This window comes from Staurois parvus, unplaced genomic scaffold, assembly GCF_062004578.1.
Source record: "Staurois parvus isolate SC_StPar_1 unplaced genomic scaffold, SC_StPar_1.0 ptg000151l, whole genome shotgun sequence".
NCBI lineage: Eukaryota > Metazoa > Chordata > Amphibia > Anura > Ranidae > Staurois > Staurois parvus.
In genome coordinates, this window is record NW_028317947.1 from 21,248,755 (window position 1) to 21,263,728 (window position 14,974).

Here is a 14,974-nt window from a genome sequence, read left to right on the forward strand (position 1 = left end):
CGGTCACATCAAAGCTGATTTTTAAATCATGCGATTTACAGCGAAGTCGCACAATTTGAAAGTCAGGTGACTTGCCGATTTAAGGTGCGATTTGCAAGACATCAGAAACAGATGTCTATGCAAATCACAACAAATGTAGTGCATGTACTGCTATAGAAATCGGTGCGGCTCTGACCAAGTTGGAACCACACCTATACGACCGCTCTAATAGTGGACAATAGGGCATATGATTTGCAAATCGCATGCCAAGTTGCACCCAAAGTGACTGGGGTGTTACCCCTGGTTCACATATATGGGGCCGTGCGGACTACGTTTTGCGCAGACACGAGAGCCCATTCATTTAAGTCCCTGCATTTCTGAAAGCGCAGCCCGCACGGAAACCTCGGTTCCCAGTACGGTTGCGTTTTCCGGTGCGGGCGGCGTGCCATTAGAACTAATGGCCCCCACCTGAGGGTCCGCATTCCTCTGTGCGAGTGGTGCGGTTGCATGGACTTTTGTGCGGATCTGCAGCCGCACCACCCACACAGATGTGAACCGAAGGTTAGGCTAGGTTCACATCTATGCGGCCGTGCGGGCCGCGTTTTGCAAGGGCAAGAGAGCCCATTCATTTGAATGGACTCCTGTGCCCGTGACACACAGGAAAAGACGTCCCTGCACATCTTTGGAAAACGCAGCCCGCACGGGAACCTCGGTTCCCAGTACGGTTGCGTTTTCCAGTGCGGGCGGCGTGCCATTAGAAGTAATGGCACCCTCCCGCGGGACCGCAATTCTCTGTGTGGGTGATGCGGCTGCATGGATTTTCGTGCGGATCCGCAGCGGCACCACCCACACAGATATGAACGTAGACTAATGCAGGCCATAGACGGGTCGAAAATCGGCCGATTTTTCTTTTACAAAACGAAAAATCGGTTGTTCAAGCGGCCGACGTTACCAGCTACGGTAAAAAAAAATTAATAAATAAAAATCGCCCGATTTTCATCCTGTCTACAGCTGGCAAAAAGTGTCCCTGCAGAAAGCTCCGCTATTTCTTTGACAGTTCCTTGACATTTATAGCGGTTGCAACAATGTATTTGTATCCATTTAGGATACAGATGTTTTTATTCGGAAACAAATAGATACATTGTTGCAACCGCTATAAATGTCAAGGAACTGTCAAAGAAATAGCGGAGCTCTCTGCAGGGAGATTTTTTGCCGGACTGGAATTCCTCTTCTTCTTCCTCATCCTCCTCTTCCTCCTCCTCCTCCTCCTCTTCTCCATCCTCCTCCTCTTCTTCCTCCTCCTCCTCCTCCTCTTCCTCCTCCTCCTCCTCCTCCTCCTCCTCTTCCTGTCCTTCTTCTTTTTGTCTTCCTCTTGCAGGTCACTGCTCATGCGCAGATTTTTTTATCGGTAAAAAGATCGGCCGATTTGCCCATCATTGCCTCGAAAATCGGCCGATTTTTTCCAACTTTACCGATAAAAAAAATCTGCCAAAATACCGAAAAACGGCCGAACAAACAGCCCACTAACGATCCGAAGATCGGCCAATTTTATTTTCGGCCAAAAAAAATCGGCCGATTTTCGACCCATCTATGGCCTGCATAAAGATCTGCAGACATGGCGGATGTCTTCAGAAGACACAGATTGTCCCAGGTGCTGATAATGGAGAACCATCTCAACAGGTGTGATAGAAACAAAAAGTATTCATCAGCCAAAATGTTTGCTAAAAACCTTGTAATGCACATAGATCACGTAGGCCTTGTTCACACGGGTGGCCTGAGGGGGGGTAAAAACAGGCAGCGGTTTTACAGCTCCTGACTGGCCAACTATAACATGCAGCCTCTCTTTTTTTACACAATGACCGCAATGCTTTATGCTGCAGCAAAATGTTACCCCATGAAGCATTCGGCAGGCAGTGCCACCCTCAAAATCAACTCAGCTAGCGGTTGCGGCGCCCACCGTGAATCACTTTCCAAACGATCGAATCCTTAGAAGGAATTTTATTTTTCTAAACAAAACTGGAATGACTGTTGAAAAGGCAGAACAAGGTGCAATGATGGGGCAAGACACCAAATTCATCCATACTGAATCTTTTATAAGCCAAGTGCCGTGATAACAAATGATTGCTTAGTCACTGATACAGGTTACTGCATCTTCCTGTTCCTCTAATAAATGAAGGCCACTGGGAGCTTCACACCCATCTGCATTGCTGCGAATACCTGACAACAAACAGAAATCAAATCATGATACAACTCCCACTCCCAGCGCGATCTCATCCACAACAAGACCAACAGTCAGCCTGGAAAGGACATTGCCGCTGGAAGAAGCCGGGGAAATAGACTCATTTAGATGCTCCCATCGCCCACAGGGAGGGAGGGGGGGGCAACACACAGCAGCAAAGGATAGAATATTAATGGGATATTAATGACGGGAGCAGCACTAATTCCAAATGTACCGAGGAGCCGTGATTCCATCGTCAGGCAATCGCTGAGCTCCGTCCTACACACAGGCTGCCACAAACAATAAAGGACAGTCGTGAATGACAATATCACATGACTACCCATAACATATACAAAGTCATCCCCGATTCACCAATTATAATGGTCCTCTCTGCATATTACCCCTGCCTGGTCACCGCTCTGCATATTACCCCTGCCTGATCACCGCTCTGCATATTACCCCTGCCTGGTCACCGCTCTGCATATTACCCCTGCCTGATCACCGCTCCGCATATTACCCCTGCCTGGTCACCGCTCTGCATATTACCCCTGCCTGGTCACCGCTCCGCATATTACCCCTGCCTGATCACCGCTCTGCATATTACCCCCTGCCTGATCACCGCTCTGCATATTACCCCCTGCCTGATCACCGCTCTGCATATTACCCCCTGCCTGGTCACCGCTCCGCATATTACCCCTGCCTGCCTGATCACCGCTCTGCATATTACCCCTGCCTGGTCACCGCTCTGCATATTACCCCTGCCTGATCACCGCTCTGCATATTACCCCTGCCTGATCACCGCTCTGCATATTACCCCTGCCTGATCACCGCTCTGCATATTACCCCTGCCTGGTCACCGCTCTGCATATTACCCCTGCCTGGTCACCGCTCTGCATATTACCCCTGCCTGATCACCGCTCTGCATATTACCCCTGCCTGATCACCGCTCTGCATATTACCCCTGCCTGGTCACCGCTCCGCATATTACCCCTGCCTGGTCACCGCTCCGCATATTACCCCTGCCTGGTCACCGCTCCGCATATTACCCCTGCCTGATCACCGCTCTGCATATTACCCCTGCCTGGTCACCGCTCTGCATATTACCCCTGCCTGGTCACCGCTCCGCATATTACCCCTGCCTGGTCACCGCTCTGCATATTACCCCTGCCTGGTCACCGCTCTGCATATTACCCCTGCCTGGTCACCGCTCTGCATATTACCCCTGCCTGATCACCGCTCCGCATATTACCCCTGCCTGGTCACCGCTCCGCATATTACCCCTGCCTGCCTGATCACCGCTCTGCATATTACCCCTGCCTGGTCACCGCTCTGCATATTACCCCTGCCTGGTCACCGCTCTGCATATTACCCCTGCCTGGTCACCGCTCTGCATATTACCCCTGCCTGGTCACCGCTCTGCATATTACCCCTGCCTGGTCACCGCTCTGCATATTACCCCTGCCTGATCACCGCTCCGCATATTACCCCTGCCTGATCACCGCTCTGCATATTACCCCTGCCTGGTCACCGCTCTGCATATTACCCCTGCCTGATCACCGCTCCGCATATTACCCCTGCCTGGTCACCGCTCTGCATATTACCCCTGCCTGCCTGATCACCGCTCTGCATATTACCCCTGCCTGGTCACCGCTCTGCATATTACCCCTGCCTGGTCACCGCTCTGCATATTACCCCTGCCTGGTCACCGCTCTGCATATTACCCCTGCCTGGTCACCGCTCTGCATATTACCCCTGCCTGGTCACCGCTCTGCATATTACCCCTGCCTGGTCACCGCTCTGCATATTACCCCTGCCTGGTCACCGCTCTGCATATTACCCCTGCCTGGTTACCGCTCTGCATATTACCCCTGCCTGGTTACCGCTCTGCATATTACCCCTGCCCGCCTGACCACCACGCTGCACACAAACATTCATACAGCTACACAATGGGGGAGATTTACTAAACCTGGAGCACTAGTGCTTGACAGCCAATCAGCTTCTACCCTCAGCTTATTATTCAATGAAGCTTTGGCAATAAAACCTGGAAGCGGATTGGTTTCTATACAGAAGGGCACCTGATTTTGCACTCTCCAGCTTTAGTAAACAAACCTCAATGTATTTTCTGGAAGAAAAGCACCTTGCTGACATTTGTCTGCATTCCAAAGGGATGTTATTTACTTTCTGCCTCCAAAATATTTCCTTCACACCAGCCTGCTAAACCACATGTCCCTTGTTACATCACATGACACCTTTTATTCAGCTGGTGTCAAAAACGACACTTCATTGGAGTCTATGAGCTGCAGCGGTGAGTTTCGCCGAGTAGAAACGCAACAGGTTTGAATTTCTACCACCACTGATGTATACAGGGCACAAAGAGAACTATTTATTTCTAGGTACCCCTTGCAGTGGACCTGTGCATGCTAGGGATGAGCTCAGGCATGTCCAGACCACAGTCTGAGCCCACTTGAGCTATCCCGCCAGGAGGCGGTCACTGCCCATTGCCAACCGTAAGCTGCTGAGCCATTAGTCAACCCACAGCCACACAAATACAAGGGACGTGGGGTGAGGTATGCCTGGGCAGTGCACACTGACAGCTTCCTGACGGGATACCTAACGTGGGTTCCGACTAGGATCTGAGCTCATCCCTGGTGCTGACCAATGGAGATGGTGTGACCAAGTCCTGATCGAACAGAAGAACAAAGCTCAGTATGAATCACGGTGGGCAGGCTGAAGATAAACAAAAGGAGTATTGAAAACTCTATTGAGAGGCTAACAGCTGCTGTGGCTGGACACTGCACTAAGCACAAACGTTTAGAGCCGTATGCCCCCAGGAGGGAATGCCCTGAAAGCGGGCTTCTGCCATTTGTTATGTTAGTGCCCCTCTGAGTCTTGCCTGTGACTGTTGAGTCTTGCAAGGCCTCATGGGACTTGCAGGTCCTCAACACCTGGAGGGCCGTAGTTTGGAGACCCCTGGTCTACCCTATGCGCATCGTGAAAAACGCATTTATGCAAACGCGGCCTAAAGGAAATGGTACAATCAGACCAGGGGCGGACTGACAACTCATGGGGCCCCCAGGCAATAGGGGATCATGGGGCCCCTGTGTCCTTGCCCAAACTCCCTGTGTCCTTGCTGAAAAAGGTACCAGGGGCATCTCATGGGGCCCCCTACAGACCCCGGGCCCTCGGGCAGTGCCTGAGTTTCCAAATGGTCAGCGCGCCCCCGAATCAGACTGTATAGTGTGTGGCCAGCCATGCCGTGCCGGTTTACGCGCCGTGCAACCCCTCATCGCTCACAGTGCGTCACGACGGGATCCGACCAATGAGCGCTTAAAAACCGTGCGAGACGCTTTCCACGAGCCTTCACACCCAACAACCGTCTCCTAGGGACTGGCTTCCCATTGGCTAAAAGAAAGACACTAATTCTGAAAATGTGCAAAACGTCACACGTGTACAAATGCGGGGAAAAAATGCGCTAAAGTCAACCAAAGACGGCAACGCTCAGGGGTGAATGGAACCTCCTGGCTGTATTCTCCGCCTCATAAGAAATATATAACTAGAGGTATATATACATGTGTATGCATGTAGATGTGTGTGCATGTATACATGTGTATGTATGTATGTAGATGTGTGTGTATGTATACATGTGTATGTATGTAGATGTGTGTGTATGTATACATGTGTATGTATGTAGATATACATGTGTATGTATGTATGTAGATGTGTGTGTATGTATACATGTGTATGTATGTATGTAGATGTATGTGTATGTATGTAGATGTGTATGTATGTAGATGTGTATGTATACATGTGTATGTATGTATGTAGATGTGTGTGTATGTATACATGTGTATGTATGTAGATGTGTGTGTATGTATACATGTGTATGTAGATGTGTGTGTATGTATACATGTGTATGTATGTAGATGTGTGTATATATGCATGTGTATGTATGTAGATGTGTGTATATATACATGTGCAATTATGTATGTAGATGTGTGTGTATATATACATGTGTGTATGTGTATGCATGTATATGTATGTGTATGTATGTAGATGTGTGTATGTATACATGTGTATGTATGTAGATGTATGTGTATGTATGTAGATATGTGTGTATGTATACATGTTTATGTATGTAGATGTATATATAATGTATAATAATAAACACAATGTCTGTCTGTGTATATACATCTCTATGAGAGACACACATCCCGCATAGGTCCTCCCCAGTGTCATGGCGGCTCTGCCCCCTCCTCCTTCTCTATAAATCCCATTCTGAGGTGACCCGACACTCACCCGGCCCGCCATGGCCGCTCCTGTCACCTCACACCGCGTCCACCGGCTGACAGAGCTGCACCACCAGCTCAGCAAAGGGGCCGAAGAGATTCTCTCAGTGGGCGGGACTCTGTCTCATCACATGACTCCCTACAACAGCAGCTTATGGCGTCATCGCGTAACCCGGAAGAAGGGCAAGCTCCTTTAGCACCATTTTGAATCCTGGATTTAAAAAAAAAAAAAAAAGCTTAGTTATTTATTTTATTTTATCTTTTTTTTAATACAATTTTGCTGTGCTTCTACTTGGGATTTTTTTTTTTGCTTAAAGTGGAGTTCCAGTCAGTTTTGTGTTTATTAAACTGCTGACTTTTATTAAACACACACCTGTCCCAGGGTCCTGCGATGTTCTCAGCCCCGCCGTCCATTCTCGCCTTCTTCTCTCCCTGGCTCAGGCATCACAACTGTGGGCACCAGGGTGCCCACTGCGCATGCGTGAGTGGCGCTGCACATTCTCATTGGTCCAGCAGTCTTCCAGGACCTGTGAAGGTACCCAGGAGACTTTGGGAGAGAGGAGGCGGCCAAACTTCTGTCTCACTTCGCCGCGGCGAACTGAGCCAGAAGTGGGTACCTGTCAAATACACGTATCAGCTCCCCCTCCCCCCCAAAAGGTGCCAAATATGGCAGTGGGGGGGGGGCAAATAAGCAGAGCGTCTGCTTTTTAGTGGAACTCCGCTTTAAGACAGTAATTCATATTTCATTTTTATTTTCAATACCTCACTTTCCCCTCTCAAGCTTCTTATTTATCATTTATTTTTGCTCCCCCCCCCCAAGTTGCCAATCTACTAAAGCAAATCTGTCACTTTGCCTGCAAAGAAATAAAAACAATTGCAAAGATTATTTATTTTTATAAACCACTTCCAGTCCGGACACTTTCACCCCCTTCCTGTCCAGGCCAATTTTCAGCTTTCAGCACTATCACACTTTGAATGACAATTGCGCGGTCATGCAACACTGTACCCATATGCATTTTTTAGCATTCTTTTTAGACCGATAAAGCTTTATTTTGGTGGTATTTATTCACCACTGGGATTTTTATTTTTTTTGCTATGTAAATTAAAATGTCCAAAAATTTTGAAAAAAAGTGTTTTTCATATACAATTTTGCAAATAAATAATATTTCATTATAAATCTAGGCCAAAATTTATTCCGTTATATTTTTAGTAAAAAAAAAATAGCCCAAATTAGTTTATAACCAAAATTATAATTTTTAAACATTTTTAAAAAAAAATTTTTTTTTAATATTTTTTATTTATTTATTTATTTTTTACATACTGTCACCCTAGCAGTACAGTGTCACCATGGTGACACTGTACTACTTGGGGGGGGGTGATGAAGATTTTTTTTTTTTACACTGATTGCTTTTACACCCATAAAGGATGTAAAATCAATCATTTCTCCTTCTCTCTGGCTGCATTTTTGCAGCTATTGAGAACTACTGAGTGAGCTGTGATTGGTCACAGCTTGTCACATGGTACAAGGTTGTTGTAAATAGCCCTGTACAATGTGACCTCTGTGATCATTCACAGATTTCACACATAGTAAGCAATGATGTCACAAGTGACATCTTGCTTACTACTTTGCATGTGATCACTGATTGGCCAATCAGTGATCACATGATCGGGACCTCTTACAGAGGTCCCATCCAACGATCGGTGTTCCACAGCGGGCACCGGATCGCGGTGCTGTGCGCTCCCAGGGAGCGCGCACAAGCAGGGTGCGGGGAGGCCGTTTATAAACGGCCACCCAACCCTGCACTGCCACCATCCGCCCGTTTATATACAACGGCCAGACGGGAGGTGGTTAAAAGGATCAACGTGTTATACATGCCTGCTCTATGTAATGATATTTTGCACAGATCGGCCCCGAACATCCTCTTCTGGGGTCCCCCACCAGTACTCTTGGCTGCTTCTCTTCTTGGTGCTCCACCATAGGAAGCCGCTTTCTATGGGGGCACACCTTGGCTTGATCCAGAGCTGGGCTCTGTGCATCTATTGACACACATAGAGCAGCTCAGCCCTGATCCCCGCCCTCTGCTCACAGGATTTGACTGACAGCAGCAGGAGCCAATGGCAATGACTCTGCCTTTATGAGCAGAGAGAGAGAGCAGCTGCAGATGGGGCTCAGAATTCAGAATAGAATTAGGGTCCTTTCACATGGGGGCCTTCAGTTATGTTTTCATCCAAAATGCACAGAAAGTAGGTGATTTGGTTGTCAATGTCATAGTTCACATCAGTGCTTGCAGTTCCAGTGTGTTCCAGTTGCAGAAAAAAGGTAGAACAGGCTGCATTTTTCCTGTAGAGAATTGTACTGGAACGTGGTAAAACGCATCAAACACACACCTGAACGCACCAATGCGCACCAAAAATGCACTGGAATGCACATGTCCCTATGTGAATTGAAGAAAAACAGAAAGGAAAAAAATTAAGCAGAAAGCATCACAAACGTACTGCAACGCATCAAAAATGCATACAAAACTCACCGGAACGCGCCCAAAATGTGTGGGTGGTGGGTGGTGCGGCTGCAGGTATTTGTGCAGGTCCCGCATTCCTCTGTGTGGGTGGTGCGGCTGCAGGTATTTGTGCAGGTCTCCTATTCCCCTGTGTGGGTGGTGCGGCTGCAGGTATTTGTGCGAGTCCCGCATTCCTCTATGTGGGTGGTGCGGCTGCAGGTATTTGTGCGGGTCCCGCATCCCCCTGTGTGGGTGGTGCAGCTGCAGGTATTTGTGCGGGCCCCGCATTCCCCTGTGTGGGTGGTGCAGGTATTTGTGTGGGTCCCGCAGCGGCACCACCTGCACAGATGTGAACCAGGGGTTAGACTAATGACTAATTGCTGAGACTAACCACAGGTCAGGTGCTATGCTTTGGCCAATGACAGGGCATGATGATGTCCCCCGCCCCCTGGTGATGTCATCACCCTATTTAAGAACTGTCATCCTGGTGCAGCTGTCAGACGGTGGGAGCCAGTGTTGTGGGCGGTGCTGCTTTTTTTTCTTTTAATTCTTTTTCAGGTCGACAGTGGTGGCAGGCATCGTGATTAAATGTCGGCCAGGGTTGTGGGAAAGAGGCCCTTGTCCTCTTCGGCATGGGGACACCATCCCCATGCTGGAGAGCACGTGGCCTCGCAAGGCCCAGGGAGGGGGGGGGGGGCTCGTTCATTTCCCTCTTTTCTGGCCTGCCAGGCCTGTGCTCAGATCAAGGGTCTGGTAGGAATTTAAGGGGGACCCCACGCTTTTTTTGCTCCCATTTTTTTTGGGAGTGGGGTTCCTCCTAAAAGTCCTACCAGGCCAAAAGGGCCTGGTATGGCTTTTAGGGGGACACCTACGCACTTTAAAAAAAAAAAAAATTTAAAAAAATGTCAGTCTTATACATTGTACAGTGCAACTTTTAAGGTAGTATAAGGGGACCCCTCCAGACATGATATTTAACCACTTGCCTACGGGGCACTTTTACCCCCTTCCTGCCCAGGCCAATTTTCAGCTTTCAGCGCTGTCGCACTTTGAATGACAATTGCGTAGTTGTGCAACACTGTACCCATATGAAATTTTTATAATTTTTTTCACACAAATAGAGCTTTCTTTTGGTGGTATTTAATCGCCACTGAGTGTTTTATTTTTTGCAATATAAACAAAAAAATATCAAAAATTAAAAAAAAAAAATGTCTTTGTTTCTATTATAAAATTTTGCAAACAGGTAATTTTTCTCCCTCACTGATGTGCATTGATGAGGCTGCACTGATAAGCACTGATAGGCGGCACTGATGGGCACTGATGAAGTGACACGGATAGGCAGCACTGATGGGCACTGATAGGCGGCACTGATGAGCTGGTTCTGATGATGCTGCACTGACATGCAACAATGATGGGCACTGATAGGCGGCACTGATGGGTGGCACTGACTGACTACACTGCTGGGCACTGGTGGGTGGCACTACTAGGCACTGCTGGGCACTGGTGGGTGGCACTACTAGGCACTGATGGGCACAGGTGGGTGGCACTGATGGGTACAGGTGGGTGGCACTGATGGGCACTTGTGGGCAGCACTACTGGGCACAGGTGGACGGCACTGGTGGGTGGCACTGCTGGGCACTGATCATCAGTGCCCTGAAGATCAGTACCGATGAGTCCACTGACAGTTGCCATTTATAGGCAGTACTTTCCTCACGCTGTGATAGCATGAGGAAAGTGCAGCCAATAACCAATAACTGCATTTACTGGTGATCTGCTGTGCCATTGGACATGGCTGATCACATGGTAAAAGGCCATTGTGATTGGCCGTTTACCACATCACGTGATCAGCTGTGTCCGTAGGACATAGCGATCATGGAGATCACCTGGTGCACCTCCCCGGAGGAGCACGGGAGGGAGCGTTCAGTGAGGACATCATTTGACGCCCTCCCAGAACTGGCCGGCCGTGGTGAAGCTGTCATACGGCTATCTGCGGTCGGCAAGTGGTTAAAGGATTTTTTTAATTTTTTTTTTTCATTTAAACGATGAAAAATGACTGCCCCTATAAAAACAGTACTTTTTGAAATGTTTTTTACACTGATTCATGTCCCTCAGGGCAGTACCCGAGTCTCCATACTCCTTTTATGGCTAATACCTTGCATATAAGCCTTCAAAATGGGCACTTTTGAATTTACAAGTTCGAGTCCCATAGACTTGCATTATGTTCGATGTTCGCGGTAGAAATTTCTTTAGGTTGGAATATTCTACCATGAGCCGAACAGGAGGGTGTTCAGACCATCACTATGACTGGTATTTTCCTGCATTGGATCAATGCAAGGCACCACAGGAGCACACAGAAAACAACCAACGTTCCAAGTTAGGTAGTTCAAGAAGTAGTGTCCGCCCGGCAGTACTAGGGTCATTGGTTCAAATCCCAGCCATGGCACCACCTGCTTGGAGTTTGCATGTTTTCCCTGTGCCTGCGTGGGTTTTCTCTGGGTACTCCGGTTTCCTCCCACACTCCAAAGACATGCTGGTAGGTTAATTGGATCCTGTCTAAATTGGCCCTAATATATATAGATATATATATATGTATATATGAACGTGAGTTAGGGACCTTAGATTATACTCCCCTTGAGGGTTAGGGACTGATGTGAATGTACAATATATGTGTAAAGCGCTGCGTAAATTGACGGCGCTGTATAAATACCTGAAATAAATAAATGAGTAGTAAAGAGATGCTAGTATTGAACCAAGATGCAGATAAGGAGTTTTTTTTCATCATCTCCCTGTGCGCAGGTCCCAGTTCCATTCTCTTCTGTGTAAGACTCAAAGCATTGCATAGCATAGGGGAGGTCATGGCAGGTCATGCCAATCATGTAACTTGTTCAAGGACAGATGGATATCTCACCATTGCTAATGGGGAGATTTGTACTGATCTGTGCCCAGCCTTACACATGGGATGAATTCATGGCTGATCATTTGGAAATGACTACCATCTAGTGGTTAAAGAAAGATAATAACATTCCAGATTTCAGTTGCAGTTACTCTAGTTGCATGGAGTACTCCCCTTTGAACTGGAAATACAATTTTTCTGTATACATTCCTTTTTTTGAGGGATCTCCTGGTAGGTTGCATGACACAGGTCCTTTCTTCTGTGTGCCTGGGGTGGGCAATCTAGAATGTTGCAGAGAACGATGCTGATGTAGTGACATTATGGATGTTCGCGGCAGCATTTTCCTGCGGACCCAAGTCATTGGTGGCCATTAAATAACGCAAAAGAGCAGTGGCAGGAGGCAGACAGAGGCAAAAGTCTGCTGTTTCAGAAAAGCTGTTTTTCTATTTTTTAACAATGTTGGTAAAGTTCACTTTTCACTTGCTTCCAGGACTGGAGTTCTACTTTTAAACATAGAAATTAAGGTAGTTCTAATAGCTCACATTTTTGTCCTAAATACATCGGTGGTGAGCCGCTGAGCAGCGAACAATAAATGCATTTAATTACCAAAGTCCACAAGTGCTTACAACAAGAATGATCACCACCATAGCATTTCGGTTTGTGTGCACCACTTTTCTGAACTTCCATCCAGGAGCATGCACTCAACACTTCTTGAAAGTTTTTTGACCACCCCCCCCTCAGAACGATATGTCCCATGATGTCAAGAACTTGCATGCTCTGTCCAGTCTGCTCTGTCTGAGTGTGATGGAACCACTACGCACTGTGCACTCATCCAGGCCTCTCTGGCTGTCCGCCACTCAGCTTGCACACCCCATCCAGTCTGGTCATGCTTGATATGGCCACTGCATATGCACACCCCATCCAGTCTGTTCATGCTTAATATGGCCACTGCATATGCACACCCCATCCAGTCTGGTTATGTTTGATATGACCACTGCATATGCACACCCCATCCAGCCTGGTAATGTTTGCATATGGTCACTGCATATGCACACCCCATCCAGTCTGGTTATGCTTGTTATGGCCACTGCAAATGCACACACCATCCAGTCTGGTTATATTTGCATATGGCCACTACATATGCACACCCCATCCAGTCTGCTCTGGTTATGTTTGCATATAGCCACTGCATATGCACACCCCATCTGGTTATGTTTGCATATGGCCACTGCATATGCACACCCCATCCAGTCTGCTCTGGTTATGTTTGCATATGGCCAATGCACATGCATACCCCATCCAGCCCGCTCTGGCTGTCTGCCACTGAGCTTGTGCACCCCATCCAGTCTGCTCTGGCTGTGTGCACATAGGACCACTACATTTGTGCCTCCCGTCCAGTCCACTCTGGCTGATTACGTATGCATGGGTGTCACCATAGGACCCTGCTAGTGCAAGGTGACACTCAAAATCAGGAAAGAGAGGGCAGGGGAAATATGACCTACTGAGCAGGAGGAAGGAAAGGCTTTCAAAGAAAGATGAGCAGCAGCTAATATAAGTCTGTACATCTGCTGCAAGAATAAACATAGAATGTAATATAATTTTAAGTTTCATATTACTCTCAAGATTTGTATGCACAACAGAATATTTGGTTTAATGTATAAATTTAAAACAAATGCAAAGGAAAAGTGTAAGGGTCCATGCATTCATTAATAAGTTTCAGTGCTATTTATTTCAAATTCTTTTTCAATGTCACCCAAAACACCTCCAGAATGCAGCTACACTATATTTCCAAAAGTATTGGTCTCCTGCCTTTACATGCACATGAACTTTATTGGCATCCCAGTCTTAGTCCGTAGGGTTCAATATTGAGTTGGCCCCGCCCTTTGCAGCTATAACAGCTTCAACTCTTCTGGGAAGGCCGTCCACAAGGTTTAGGAGGGTGCCTATGGGAATGTTTGACCATTCTTCCAGAAATGCATTTGTGAGGTCAGGCACTGATGTCGGACGAGAAGGCCTGGCTCTCAGTCTCCGCTCTAATTCATCCCAAAGGTGTTCTATGGGGTTGAGGTCCGGACTCTGTGCAGGCCAGTCAAGTTCCTCCACCCCAAACTCACTCATCTATGTCTTTATGGACCTTGCTTTGTGCACTGGTGCGCAGTCATGTTGGAACAGGAAGGGGCCATCCCCAAACTCTTCCCACAAAGTTGGGAGCCTGAAATTGTCCAAAATGTCTTGGTATTCTGATGCCTTAAGAGTTCCCTTCACTGGAACTAGGGGGCCAAGCCCAACCCCTGAAAAACAAACCCACACCATAATCCCCCCTCCACCAAACTTTACACTTGGCACAATGCAGTCAGGCAAGTACCATTCTCCTGGCAACTGCCAAACCCAGACATGTCCATCGGATTGCCAGACAGAGAAGTGTGATTCGTCACTCCAGAATACAAAAAATGGCCACTGCCCCAGTCTATAACTGGCCTTCACAGCAAGTAATTAGTCAATCCAGAGAACACGCCTCCACTGCTCTAGAGTCCAGTGGCGGCGTGCTTTACACCATTGCACTTGGTGATGTAAGGCTTAGATGCAGCTGCTCGGCCATGAAAACCCATTCCATGAAGATCGCCACGCACTGTGTGCTAATCTGAAGGCCACACGAAGTTTGGAGGTCTTTAGCTCTTGACTCTGTAGACAGTCTCTTTGCTGGATGGGCTGTCTCTTTACTGGACAGGCTGTCTCATTGCTAGATAGGTTGTCTCTTTGCTTGGAGTGCTGTCTCCTTGCTGGATGGGTTTTCTCTTTGCTGGACTGGGCAGTCTCTTTGCTGTATGGGGATGTCCCTTTGTTGGATTGGGATGTCTCTTTGCTGGATTGGGCCATCTCTTTGAATATATAGAGGGCACTGTGATTCGATCTCTTGGGGCACTGTAATGTTAAGGGGCACTATGATATAAAACAGACTGCGCTGTAAAGGGGCACCATAATCATTACAGTGCCCCTTTACAGTGCAGTCCACTTTATATCACAGTGATCCTTTACATTACAGTACAGAGGACCGACTCCATGAATATTCCATAACCAACTGCCCCCCTGGAAAAATTGGCTG

The 14,974-nt window shown here is 47.6% G+C and overlaps 1 protein-coding gene across 1 annotated transcript in view; it reads right to left on the minus strand.

The window, feature by feature from the left end:
- The window catches only part of NSF (N-ethylmaleimide sensitive factor, vesicle fusing ATPase), a 114,820-nt gene extending 108,187 nt beyond the window's left edge, over positions 1-6,633 (minus strand). Inside the window, exon 1 of the mRNA XM_089674621.1 lies at positions 6,494-6,633. Coding sequence (XP_089530747.1) covers positions 6,494-6,505 — 12 coding nt within the window. The 5' untranslated portion in view covers positions 6,506-6,633. The remainder of the gene's footprint in view (positions 1-6,493) is intronic.
- Between the last annotated feature and the right edge of the window lie 8,341 nt (positions 6,634-14,974).